Genomic DNA, 14,216 nt, shown 5'->3' on the forward strand with positions numbered 1-14,216 from the left:
ACTGCGGGATGCAAATCTGTTGTTCCAGTGTTCCACAAATACAAGGTTATAACTTGCTTTTTGTTTGTTTCTTGAGACAGGGTCTCTCTTTCTCTCTCTCTGTCACCCTGGGTACAGTGCAGTGGCATCATAGCTCACTGTAACCTCAAACTCCTGGGCTCAAGCGATCCTTCTGCCTCAGCTTCCTGAGTAGCTGGGACTGTAGGCATGTGCCATGATGCCGGGCTAATTTTTCTATTTTTAGTAGAGACAGTCTTGCTCTTACTCAGGCTGGTCTCGAACTCCTAAGCTCAAGCAATCCTCCTGTCTTGGCCTCCCAGAGTGCTAGGATGACAGGCGTGAACCACAGCACCTGGCCCAATAACTGGCTTTTTAAACGTGCTATTTTAATTCTCCTGATAGCACATATGCCACCTCAGACTATATTGCCACAGACTTCTTTTATAACAACTGACATTGGATATGAAGTTTTCATGACCTTGTAAAATGAAACCACATTCTTTCATACTTAAAAAAAAATTGCTTGTAAAAAATTGCTTGTTATTTTCCCACTGTAGTGTATTTTCCCACTGTTACTTTCCCACTGCACTCAGTTTCCCCACTGTAAAAGAAACCTTTCATTTTCATACCTTCTCTGAACATACATACTTTTTTGTGGCACATTGCTGGTACACTTACTAGCAAATTAATAAGATTTGACACATGGTAGGGATAAATTTGTCAAAAAAATCATTTTGACATTTTGAAACTGCTTGTCAAGAATATTTTTAAAAGTCACATGATATTACCCAAAGCAACCTACAGATCAATGCAATTCCTATCAAAGTACCAATGTCATTTTTCACAGAAATAGAAAAAAATAATTCTAAAATTCATATGGAACCAAAAAAGACCCCAAATAACCAAAGCAATCCTGAGCAAAAAGAACAAAGTTGGAGGCATCACACTACCTGTCTTCAAAATATATTACAAGGCTATAGTAACCAAACAGTATGACATTGGTATAAAAATAGACACATAGATCAGTGGAACAGAATATAGAACCCAGAAATAAATCCACGTATTTACAGCCAACTAATCTTCAACAAAGCTTTCCAGAACACATCCTGGGGAGAGGATACTCTCGTCAGTAAATGGCGCTGGGATAGCTGGGTGATCATCTGCCGGAGAATGAAACTGGACCCGTCTCTCACCATATACAAAAAATAAACTCAAGGTGGATTAAAGACTTAAATGTAAGACCCGAAACTATAAAACTACTAGAGGAAAACATAGGGAAAACTCTTCAGGTTATTGGTCTAAGCAAAGAGTTTATGGCTAAGACCCCCAAAACATAGGCTTCCTGTCCAGGAACACGGACTGCCTCTCCATCACAGTTTTGTAGTTTTCTTTACATAGATCTTGTATATATTTTGTTAGACTTATAGCTATATATTTCATTTTGGGGGGTTCTAATGTAAATGGTATTGTTCTTAAATTCAAATTCCACTTGTTTGTTGATATATAGGAAAGCAATTGGCTTTTGTGCATTAACATTGTATCCTGAAACCTTGCCATAATCACTTCTTAGATCCAGGAGGGTTTTTTTGTCCATTCTTTCAGCTTTTCTACAAGGACAATCACATCATTCACAAACACAGACAGGTTTTTTTCTTCCTTTCCAATTAGTACACCCTTTATTTCCTTTCTGGTCTTATTGCATTAGCTAGATCTCTCAGTATGATATTGAAAAGGAGTTCCAAGAAGGGACATCCTTGTCTTGTTCCTGATCTTAGGGAAAAACTTCAAGGTTTTCACCATTAAGTATGAGCTTAGCTGTAGGTTTTTGGTAGATATGCTTTCTCAATTGAGGAAGTTCACCTCTATTCCTAGTTCATGGAGAGTTTTTATCATAAATGGATGTTGGATTTTGTCAAATGCTTTTTATGCATCTATTGGTATAATGTAATTTTTCTTCTTTAACCTGTTGATATGATGGATTATATTAATTGTTTTTCAAATGGGGACTCAGCCTTGTATACCTGAGATAAACCCCACTTGGTCATAGTGTATAATTCTTTTTAGATGATGTTGGATTTGATTTGCTAGCATTTTGTTCAGAATTTTTACATCTATGTTCATGAGATATATTAGTCTGTAGTTTCATTCTCTTGTAATGTCTTTCTCTGGGTTTGGTGTTAGTATAATGCCGTCCCCATAGAATGAGTTAGGAAATATTCCCTCAGGTCCTATTTTCTGAAAAAGACTATAGAGAATTGGTATAATTTCTCCCTTAAATGTTTGGTAGAATTCACCAGTGAACCCATCAGGGCCTGGTATTTTTATAACTGTGGGACCAGCTCAAGCTGATTAACCATGGCTTAAGTTATTATAGATGGTGCAGAGCCAAAATTGCAAGTCACATACCCCAGGCATGCAGAACGGGAAAAAGTTTTACCCTCCTAATTGTTACCACCACCAGCCTGGCAGACTGATTGTACTGGGATCACCTGGGACTAGTTAGAAATGTCATAAAAGCTTGACCCACCCTCCCAGCTTGGAGAGACAGATTTGAATGTTGCCTCCTGTTTTCTTGTCACTTGACTTGCAATAAAGCTTTTTCTTTTCTCAAAAGCTGGTGCCAAAGTATTGACCTTTACACACATGGGGAAGCAAGCCCATTGCTCAGTGACATTTTTTTCTTTTGTAAGGTTATTAATTATTGACTTAATTTCTTTCACAGATATAGGCTATTCAGATTGCTAATATTAGTAATTTGTGCTTCACTCTTTCTTAGTTAGCCTGGCTAGAGGCTTATTGATTTTATCAATATTTTCAAAGAAGAAACTTCTGGTCTTGTTGATTTTTCTCTATTAATTTCCCATTTTCAATTTTATTGACTTGTGCCATGATTTTTATTATATCTTCCACTTACTCTCCAATTTAAGTTGCTGAAAGTTCCCTAAAATGGAGCTTAAATTATTGATTTTAGAACTTGCTTTCTTTTGTTTTTTTTTTTGAGACACGGTCTCACTCTGTCATCCAGGCCATAGTATAGTAGCATCATCTTAGCTCACTGTAGACTCCAACTCCTGGGCTCAAGTGATCCTCCTGCCTCAGCCTCCTGAGAAGCTGGGACTACAGGAGCATGCCACAATGCCCAGCTAATTTTAAAATTTTTTGTAGAGACGGGATCTCACTATTGCCCAAGCTGGTCTTGAACTCCTGGCCTCAAGTAATCCTCATGCCTTGGCCCCCCAAAGTGCTGTGATTAGAAGCATGAGCCACCATGCCTGGTCTCTCTTTCACTTTTGAAGGATGGTTTCACAGGGCACAGAATACTAGGTTGGTGTGTGGCTTTTTTGTTTGTTCTGTTTTTGTTTTTAAAAAACCTCAACACTTTAAATCTTTTACTCCACTCTCTTCTTGCTTTTATGGTTTCTGAGAAGAATTCAATATAATTCTCATCTTAGCTCCTCTATATGTAAGTCTCCTATCCCTCCCCACCTGGCTTCTTTCAAGATATTTTTATCTTTGATTTCTCTGAAGCTTAAACATGATATGCCCAGGTATAGTTTCTTGGGCATTTATCCTGTTTGGTGTTCTTAGCTTTGTGTCTCGGTGAGTTGTTGTCTGACATTAATTTGAGGAAATTCTCAGTCGTTATTGCTTGAAATACTGCTTCTAGTCCTTTTGTTCTCACTTGGGCATCCCCATTGTGTGTATGTCACACCTTTAGTATAATAGTTATCCCACAGTTCTTACATATTCTGTTTTTTGTGTTTTTTTCTCTGCTTTTCACTTTTGGAAGTTTCCATTGTCATATCCTTAAGCTTAGAGCCTTTCCTCAGCCATATTCAGTCTACTAATGAACCCATCATAGGCATTCTTCATTTGTTAGTGATTTTTGATCTCTATAGTTTTTTTTTTTTTTTTGAGACAGAGTCTCACTCTGTTACCCTTGCTAGAGTGCTGTGGCGTCAGCCTAGCTCACAGCAACCTCAAACTCCTGGGCTCAAGCGATCCTCCTGCCTCAGCCTCCTGAGTAGCTGGGACTACAGGCATGCGCCACCATGCCTGGCTAATTTTTTCTATCTATTTTTAGTTGTCCAGCTAATTTCTTTCTATATTTAGTAGAGATGGGGTCTTGCTCTTGCTCAGGCTAGTCTGGAACTCCTGAGCTCAAACGATCCTCCCACCTCAGCCTCCCAGAGTGCTAGGATTACAGGCGTGAGCTACCATGCCCAGCCTGATCTCTAGTATTTTTTTGATTCTTACAATTTTCATCTCTCTGCTTACGTTACCCACCTGTTCTTGCATGTTCTCTATTTTTTCCATTAAAGCCATTAGCCTTAATTAACCAGGTGTGTAACATCTTAGTTTTAAAACATTCCTGGTCTGATAATTCCAATATTCCTGCCATATATGACTAGTTCTGAGGCTTGTTCAGTCTCTCCAGACTGTTTTTGACCTTTTAGTATGCCTTGTAATTTTTTTGTTAAAATCTGGATGCTATGGTTTGCATGTCTCCTCCCAAACTCATGTTGAAACTTAAATCACAATGTGACAGTATTGAGAGGTGGAGCTTTTAAGAGGTGAATGGATTCTGCAGGCTCTCTGCCTTCATGAATAGATTAATCCTTTCATGGAGTCATGGCTTAAATGGGCCAATGGATTAATGGGTTTTAATGGGAGTGGAACCAGTGGCTTTGTAAGAGAAAGACAGACCTGAGCTAGCATATTAGCATGTTCAACTCCCTCACCACTCTTCAGAGAGTCCCCACTAGCAAAAAGGATCTTGCCAGATGCTTGGCCTTGGACTTCTCAGTCTCCATAACTGTAAAATATAAATTCCTTTTCTTTACAGGCCTTGGTAAGAACTGAATGCTATGGCATATTTAAAAACGGTTACTTTTCCAGCAGATTAATCTTTCAGTAAAAATTTAAGGAATTAACATAACTTAAAATCCAATGCAAAGGAACAGCACCCTATCTAAGAATCTGCAAACGTCCATCATTAGTTATTTAAAATCATTATTTAATTTTCTCTAAGTCAATCACCAGATGTGGAGGATGAGGGGGAGAAAAGCGAAAGGTGGATTATTCCAACAATTTCAGACACGTGGGCAAAAGATGCATTTTCATCCTGTAAATAATGAAGAACAAATACTAAATCACAGGGCATAATACTAGGGGGAAAGTTACCAGGTCTAAAGTCTAAAGGGAAGCTATCAGAGCTCATTTCTCCTGCCCACGTTAGCTGGCCTGTTTTGTTGAACTTAAAAAAACAGTAACAAACAAACAAAAAACTACCTTTAAAGGTCTATTGTACCTCTCACACCTCATCCCTTCTAGCCCAGAAACCTGGAGGAAAAAGGGATGACACATGAGCTCATCCAAGCCCTCTCTGTGTGAGCTGTGGAGCAGCACTATGCCCAGAAGCCAATTCTTGCCTATTTTTACCCAACACGCTGCGACTTTTTCCCTGCAACTTCTCAGCGCCCCCTTTAGCCAAGACCTGCGCACCAAAATTTACGCATGCGCCTTTCTGGGCTCGCAGAGCCCGCCTCTCCCGGGCAAGTCTCCGCGTCTCGCCCAATCAGAGGAAGCCGAGGCTCTGCAAGACCTCGCGACGCCCAACTTTCCGGAGCTTAGCTCCGCCAGCGTCACGTGGTCCCACCACACTCTTCCCACCCTCCCTAGCCGACGCACCGGCGCTCGCTGATTGGCCGCCACTCGCGTGGTCTCCTGGGTGACGGGAACGCCGTAGCCTTCTTGGAGGAGACCGGGTGCGCCTGCGCATTTGCTAGAGCGCACGGCCTCTCGCGCCTTGAGATGAAGGTAAATAACTTACAAATCCCCGGGGGCGGGAAGACCCGACAACTGGCCCTGCCCTCAGTCCCCTGAGGGTCGCTTTGAAAAGAGGGTCTGTGCCCCCCTCCCTCCTCCCGAGTGCATGAGGGGCGGGCAGGAGAGCGGGGTGAGCGGGAGGGCCGCGGCGACGTTGAGGGAACGAGGGGGAAAGAAAACGGAAGAGAGGGCGGAGAGGGAGGCCTCCCGTTTCTGGGATCGCCAGCGAGGAAAAGCGGTGCGGGAGGAGGCATCCCCGCCACGACCGGCGATAGCGGACGGGACCTGAAGACGCCGAACTTGGCGCGCGGATCGTGTGAACGCGTTTGCAGGGTCGCGGTGAAGCTGACTTGGTCGGGTGCCACGAGCTGCCTCATTTCTCTGGGCTAAACCCTCGGCAAGCCGGGCAGCTTGCTCACCGTCCTAAAAAGAATGAAAGATCTCCGAAAGAATCATTTCGAATTGTATTGCCTGTGACTGGTCCCATTTGCGGATCGCCTGGTAGCGAGTGTACGTTATTCAGGGGGAAACCCGCACACGCAGGTGCCGCGTTCACGCGCGTCGGCTGCGCGCTCGGCTTCCAGGCTCGGGCTCGCTGACCCGCGGTCGCCGCAGGGCCGTCCTCCCCGCCCTGCGCCGGGGGGAAGCGGAAGGCTCGCTTTTAGTATTGTTTTACACGGCCTAATGCTTCTGTGGCTGTTAGTGTGAAGACTGGAGTGGACAGAACGGTAATCATAACTCACATTTCTAAAGCTCTTCACAATTTTTGAAGGATTAGAAGTGAGGAGATTTTTTTTTTTTTTGAGACAGAGTCTCACTCTGTTGCCGGGCTAGAGTGAGTGCCGTGGCGTCAGCCTAGCTCACAGCAACCTCAAACTCCTGGGCTCAAGCGATCCTCCTGCCTCAGCCTCCCCAGTAGCTGGGACTACAGGCATGCGCTACCACGCCTGGCTAATTTTTTCTATCTGTTTTTAGTTGTCCAGCTAATTTCTTTCTATTTTTAGTAGCGAGGGATCTCGCTTTTGCTTAGGCTGGTCTCGAACTCCTGAGCTCAAGTGATCCTCCCGCCTCGGCCTCGGCCTCCCAGAGTGCCGGGATTACAGGCGTGAGCCACCGCGCGGGGCCTGGAAGTGAGGAGATGATCTTGATTTACACTTGAGAATTTTATGCTTGTTGCAATGTAAGCGACTTAAAGCCCTACAAGTAATAAGCGACAAACAAAATTTAAATCCTTCTAGCAGGGCATGGCTGGCTCTTTTCCTGCCTGGGTTGATATCTTTTTATAAAATAAAAATTTAGAAAATTTAAATCTTACTGAGATTACAGGCGTGAGCCACCATACCTGGCTGGTTGATTTTGTTTTGTTTATTGTTAACCTCTTTTGGATAAGTTCTAACATAAGCCCTTCACCATCTTGAATCTTATTGTTTTCATGATCATGTCTAGACATCTTTTCTGACCAACCCTTGATTGTATGTTTTGAAAATATAAAAAATTGTGTTTATTTTTTAGCGTGTTTTCTCAGTGCTAGAAAAGACTTGGCTTGGCACACCAATACAATTTACCTGGCAAAAAACATCAGGAAACTACCTTGCAATAACAGGGTAAGAAACCAGTGAATGTTTTAAGTAATGGTTGTATGTCCATATAACCACACTATCTATTCAACAGAAGTTCTTGGATAACAGTTGCATGGTGGGAAAAGGAATATATTCATCTCCATTAACATCACAGTTTATATAGAACCTTTTCCCTGGTAATAACTTCTCAGATACAAATTATGAAACTCTGAGGAGAGAATACTGAAATTACTTGAGTGGCAGCTTTATATACGTAGATTAATAAAAGACACATTTAAATCATATCTTTATATTCTAATTGCTTTTAGAGCTGATTATATTGTGAAAATCTTTGATCGCCATGGTCAAAAAAGAAGCGAAATTAGCTTACCTGGGTAAGTAAAGAAGTAGATCAAAAACTTTTCAAGCTTTGTTGCTTAAAAGGTAAAATAAAGTACTGTCTTAAATCATAATCAAATAGAATTTTGTAACTTACGTATAACCCATATCTCCTCTTTTGCTTCTTCCAATTTGAAAGGGATTTGTTTTTTTATGCCATAAGTAGTTATGAAATATGTAGAGATATACCATATGAATTAGTTTATATCTATAAACACCCATATATTCGCAGGAAAACTTTAAGGTAGGATTATAAATGAGTCCATATGAAAGAATTCTTATTTAATTATAAATAAGCCTTAGAGTACAGGCAGATAAGGTAAGCCTATATTTACTTTAGTATTCCCCTCTAATAACTTGTTGGAAAATACTTTCCACATCCTTCTTAAAGGATAAAGACTTTATTTTTTCCATTTTCATGAACTCATTGTATAACACTAAACATAATTTAAACATTTTTAATGATTCAATATCATTACCTGTATTAGTTATTCTACTGATAGTCTCAGTGGTTATTATTAATAAGACATGTAGACTCTAAATGGCCTTATGCCGCTGTGTTTTTTAAATTCATTCCTGTTTTTTGTACTTCATTGACCATTCTTGCAAATGAAGTTGTTTTACTTCTCTCAGTCTCTAACAGCCTTTCCCCCCTCCATTAGGTGCACCACCCACCTAATGTCACGATGTTGCCATTTTCTGTTGATCTTAATTGTTGCTTCTGGTTTCTGTATTCCCAGAAACAAGTCAAAATAGTTATATGTAAATTAAAACAAGAAGGTACTCAGTAAAAAACTTCTTTGAGTAAATTGCATGAACTTTATTGCATGATCTCTATGACATCTACTTCAGTTACATAATGGCCTCATTTCTTCTGAATTCTTTTGCTATATTTACAATAGTTGAATTTGACTGACAAAAGATTCCCAGGTAAATAAAATCCTGTTATATATTCAATCTCTTATTGACAGATGGTTGTTTTGTTTTATTTTATTTTATGAGATAGGGTCTCTGTCACCCAGGCTGGAGTGCAGTGATGCGATCATAGCTCGCTGGAGGCTCAAAACTCCTGGGCTCTAGCGATCCTTTGGCCTCAGGCCTCCCAAGTAGCTGGGACTACAGGTGTGTGCCACCTGACTGATTTTTCTTATTTTTTTGTAGAGATGGGGTCTAACTGTGTTGCCCAGACTGGTATCAAACTCCTGGCCTTAAGCGATCCTCCCAACTCCCACAGTGCTGGGATTGTAGGTGTGAGCCATCACACCTGGCCTGTAATTGGCAGATGATTTCATCAGCAATTTGAAAGCTTCCCTCTTCCGTACACCCCAAATCTCTGAGATCCCATAACACATTTTAACAGTTTGAAAAATAAAATAATTGAAGTAATTCCCAACTATCTTAAGTGTAAGTCAAAGTATGGTTTGGCCAATACCCAAGAAGTCTCAAAATGAAAAATAGCGTCACAGAGGAAAAGTTCAATCTTTTAAGGATTTAAGAAGTTTTAAAGTTTTTATAATTAAACATTTTGGAATAAGGTTAAACAGCAAGAATCATGTTAAATAGAGCATTTCCTATTTATAACTATGTCGTTACCTTAATTGATCACCTTATTCCATCAAGATATAAAATGAAAATAACATTTCTGGTTGGTTGGTTGGTTTTTTGAGACAAAGTTTCACTTTTTGGCCCTGGCTAGAGTGCAGTGGCGTCATCATAACTCACAGCAACCTCAAACTCCTGGGCTCAAGCAATCCTCCTGCCTCAGCCTCCCAAGTAGCTGGGCCTACAGGTGTGTACCACTTCACCCAGCTAATTTTTCTTTTTTTTTTTTTTTTTTTTTTTCAGTAGAGACAGGGTCTTGCTCTTGCTCAGGCTGGTCTTGAACTCCTAAGCTCAAGCTGTCCTCTTGCCTCGGCCTGCCACGGTGCTAGGATTATAGGCATGAGTCACCACACCTGGCCAAAAATAACATTTCTTATTCACCAGTTCAGTATTCAGTCTTTCCATTGTTTTCAATCCTACATCTACCCAGCCTTAATCAGGTTTTTGTTTTGTTTTGTTCTGTTTTTTGAGACAGAGTCTTGTCTCCCTGGCTGGAGTGCGGTGGCATCATCATAGCTCACTGCAACCTCAAATTCCTGGACATAAGCAATCCTCCTGCCTCAGCCTCCCAAGTAGCTGGGACTACAGATGGTCACCACCAAGCTCAGCTAATTTTTCATTTTTTTGTAGAGACAAGGTCTGGATATTGCCCAGGCTGGTCTCGAACTCCTGGCCTCAAGTGATCTTCTCACCTGGGCCTCCCAAAGTGGTAGGATTATAGGCATGAACCAGGTACCCAGCCTCTTAATCAGTTTTTATAGTCAGTTTAACTATAACTTTGTTTCTTATCAGTCCTTCTTTTCCTCTCTGTAAGTCTGAAATAACCTTTCAAAACTTGATTGTACCAATTACCTCTTGATTATAGGTGTGATTTGGTTGTAGATGTTCTTGATGGGTTTGTTTTATCAAAAAGGTAGGTTCTTTATAGGATTCAAGAAAATTCTGCTAACTGAAGTATAATTATGTTTAATATTTAATATAGCATATGAAGGTGGTATTAAAAATAGAATTTAAAATTTCACCATCCCCTCAACAACAAAAAATTGAAGTTAATATTACCCAAGGGGTGAATAGTGAGTTGTATTTCTCATTTTAGAGAGTTAATTATCCAAAATAGATTGAATAGTCTTGTTATACGAATATTTAAGTTTCTCTCCTACTTTTAAAAACTGTATAATGATGTTTTGCTCTCTTTTTAAAAAGTAACTGTGTTGCCATGGATTGGGATAAAGATGGAGATATCCTAGCAGTGATTGCTGAGAAATCTAGTTGCGTTTATCTGTGGGATGCCAACACAAATAAAACCAGCCAGTTAGACAGTGGCATGAGGTAAGCATAACTTTATTTTTTAGAGCTTCACTTAGAAACATTATTTGTAGTTTAGATGCTAACAATTCTTATACTACTTTCATTTTAAAGATTATCAGTGAGTTATTATATATAAAAGAAAGTTTATTTTATTGTTATACATAAATCCTACTAATCTCTCATTAGAATGAAGTAGTTATAATTGTGAAATATCAATAGCTTCAAAAAGTTGCTTTCAATGGAACAGACTAAGAAGTGCAGTGATGAGACAATATCTGTGGGACAGTCTGGAGATGGGATTGATTGTAGGGCATGGCTGAATCTAAGAGTTCTAATGATACAATCAGGACTCTCTCCATCTCTTGGCTCTTCCTTTCCCTGTATTGACTTCAAGATTCTCACCATGGCTCTGGCAGCTATCGGCTTATATCATTCTTCACAGCAAGTCATGCCTGAGGAAAGGACATGTCCTTTTATATCACCAGTGCCCATTCAGTTCCTTAAAAAAAGTCTCTGAGTGGAGAATGTAGGGCCATGGGATGGTTAGTCCGAGGTGAAGGGAAGGATGAAGGGTGGAGCACTTCCCAAGTAGAAAAAAACATGGGCAGACAGAATAAATTACAGATCTCTGCTCAGATAGAAACCATTTTACCTTATGGAAAAGAAAACTTTGTCAGTATTTACAACTAAAACTTTGTCACTTTGACCTTGGACAAGTTGCTTAACTTTTCTTTAAGCCTCAATTTCTTCATCTATATGAAATGAGTACAATAATATCTGCTTCATGGCTTCATGTGGCCTGCAGGTGGGCAGGAAGAGATCTCACCACACACTATAAAATTATTTACTAAGGAATAACTGAACCCAGATGTAGCAAGGTGGCCATGCAGACATAACCTAGTGCACTGTCCTTGACCCTCTAAAGTGACTCTCAGGCCACATAGCTTCAGAAGAAACTGCCCAACATAAAGTCTTCCTGGATATAAGAACTTTCATTTCTTGCTATATCCTTTTACACTTTGGGTTTATGTCACTTTTCAGGAAGACTTTACACACTCTATGCTTCCATTCAAGGGAATATTTATAAATGTCAGATACTGATTCTTGAACCAAATTCAGCATCAGTGAGACCACATTCTCACTGAAAGAAAAGTGTATAATTAATCCCCAGGTATTTCTAACTGGTAATCTCTTTCTCCAGCTGTCTGTCTTCCCACAGAGTCCATTTTCCCACATCATGTTAGGGTTGTTGTGATGTTTAAATGCATGTCATGGCCAGGCATGAAGTTTAAGACTTGAGTAAATGGTAGATGGTGTTGTAATTGTCATTAAGATAAAATTAATGGTATTTTACTATTGATATTAATAATTAATGGCCAAAGGACTTTTGTGTATACAAAGACATACCTGCTACTGTTTGTTTTATTTAAAGGTCTATCTGTTATGCTAAGATAGTTAATAAAACCTTGAATACCAATTTTCTTAAAAATATTTTTATTTTGTAGACTTAAATGCTCTTAAACAATTTAGATTTCATTTATAAATTTATCCTGAATTGATTCTGTTGAGCACTTCAAATAGCTTAAATAGTGCACAAAATGTATCTAAGTATGATTATTACAAAACTTACAATGGTGCCACTTAAATAAAAATATTAACTTAGTGAGTTTAATTCATTTCTTCATTTTTACTGTAGGTTTTTCTACCATTTTAGGTTTATAGCAGTATTTGCTGTGATCCTGCCTATACTTAACAGGAGTGATCATTTAGTTATGTAACTGGAATACAGCAATCTTATCAGAGAACACCCTGTATATAACATCTGGTTCATCAATCAGTTCGTTCTTGGTTGAATCACAGGACATGAATCCCAAGGCAATTCAGACCTGAGTATTAGTCATCCTACTCAGCCTCTTTTTTAATTAACCTTCGCTGGTAGTATTAGACTCTTTTAAGCCCATGCCTTTCACATAGGTTGCAATTTTTTGTAGCCTGTACATTTCCCTAGAATGATGTATTCTGTAAGTTTTGCTTGGCCAAATATACATGTGACTATTTATTAAACATTGGCCTGATCTGTTAGCTTTTTTGGAAACTTATGTATGCTTTAGTATCTTATTGTAATTTGTAGTGTCTTCTAGAGCTCTTAGCTCCTAAGAGGAATGGAGTCTGTTGAGTTAGCTGTTCTTTTGAGGACATTTGGTTACTTGATCTTCTTAGAATGTCCTATGAACCCTCTTTCTGTTGGTTGGTGTGTCTGTTAGTGATGCTAAACTACTGAATGCTCTAATACTCCTCTTACTGTGTATGACCAGTGTTGCTGGTCAGACGTTGTTCTTGTTATACAATTCCTCTTTTCTTTGGTACTATTTAGCTCATGCACAATTCTTTTTATTGATATTTTCTGAGAAGCAGACTCCAAGAAAGGCTTAAATGTGTAAGAGATTTATTACAGGAAATGCCTGTGAAGGAAAACAGAAGGGGGAAGGAGAAGAGACTGGAAGAGCTGTCAGATCCCAGAGCATATCTGTCCCTTAGGAAAGAGAGAAAGAAAGGAATGATTGGGTAGAAACATCTTAAACTGTAGCACAGTTCTAATTAAGAAAGTTCGGCTGGGCCTGTGAGGAGGCTTTTAGCCAAAGTTACCTGTGAAAGTTCTGACCAGGAATGGGCCTTCACAGTATCCTTCCCTTGCTCAGCCATTGGGAGTAGTCCCTGGAAGGGCCTGGCCCAGCTCATTGAGGTGATAGATTCCAATGCCTAGCAGCTGCGGCCCTTGGTCAGCTACACTCTGCACGGATCTGAGAGGTGCATTATCATGGCTGCTATACCTATTTAAACAAGTAAAAAAGAGAGCAATGCATATTTATCCTTTGTAAAATATATACTTAATAGAAGAACCTAGAAGCCTGGTATGTTAATATGCCCTTACTAAAATTTTTAAGTAAACATTTTATTATATTCACATGTTATTACAACTAACCTTTCATATACTTTAAATTTCTCTTCCAATTATCATCATCGTTTTACTGCCTTTCACAAACTTGTGTCAATTAAGTATGTAATTTTTAATCCTCAAATTCTCCTAATTTAAAGAGGAGGCCTCTTTAAGCTTACTCTTGTCCTTTTATTACTGCCCTCAACATTTTTGGAAGCAGTCTTTCTGAAAATAGTAGCATGGACTGTCAGTGGTGCTCAAAGTTTAGCTGCATCACAACCACCTGGAGGGCTTACTAAAACACAGGTAGCTGAGTGCCACCCCCAGAGTTTACTATCAGGTGGCTCACGCCCTGTAATCCCGGCACTTTGAGAGGCTGAGGTGGGAGGATTGCTTGAGGCCAGGAGTTTGAGACCAGCCTGGGCAACATAGTGAGGCCCCACTATACAAAAAAAAAAAAAAAAAAACAAAACAAGAACAAGTAACTGGGTATGGTGGCTCACCTGTAATCCTAGCTACTCGAGAGGATCACTTGCACCCAGGAATTTGAGGCTGCTGTGAACTATGATCATGCCACTCCA

At 39.8% G+C, this 14,216-nt stretch overlaps 1 protein-coding gene across 4 annotated transcripts in view; it reads left to right on the forward strand.

Annotated features, from left to right (window-relative positions):
* Positions 1-5,744: 5,744 nt before the first annotated feature.
* Positions 5,745-14,216, forward strand: part of WDR19 (WD repeat domain 19) — an 88,641-nt gene continuing 80,169 nt past the window's right edge. For 2 of the 4 annotated variants that reach the window (XM_045550536.1, XM_045550537.1), the window contains exons 1-4: positions 5,780-5,820; positions 7,342-7,433; positions 7,718-7,783; positions 10,593-10,718. In XM_045550536.1, coding sequence (XP_045406492.1) covers positions 5,815-5,820; positions 7,342-7,433; positions 7,718-7,783; positions 10,593-10,718 — 290 coding nt within the window. In that variant the 5' untranslated portion in view covers positions 5,780-5,814. Of the gene's footprint in view, positions 5,821-7,341; positions 7,434-7,717; positions 7,784-10,592; positions 10,719-14,216 lie in introns of those variants that run through there. The other 2 variants (XM_045550535.1, XM_045550538.1) reach the window with 2 other exon arrangements.

This window comes from Lemur catta, chromosome 4, assembly GCF_020740605.2.
Source record: "Lemur catta isolate mLemCat1 chromosome 4, mLemCat1.pri, whole genome shotgun sequence".
NCBI lineage: Eukaryota > Metazoa > Chordata > Mammalia > Primates > Lemuridae > Lemur > Lemur catta.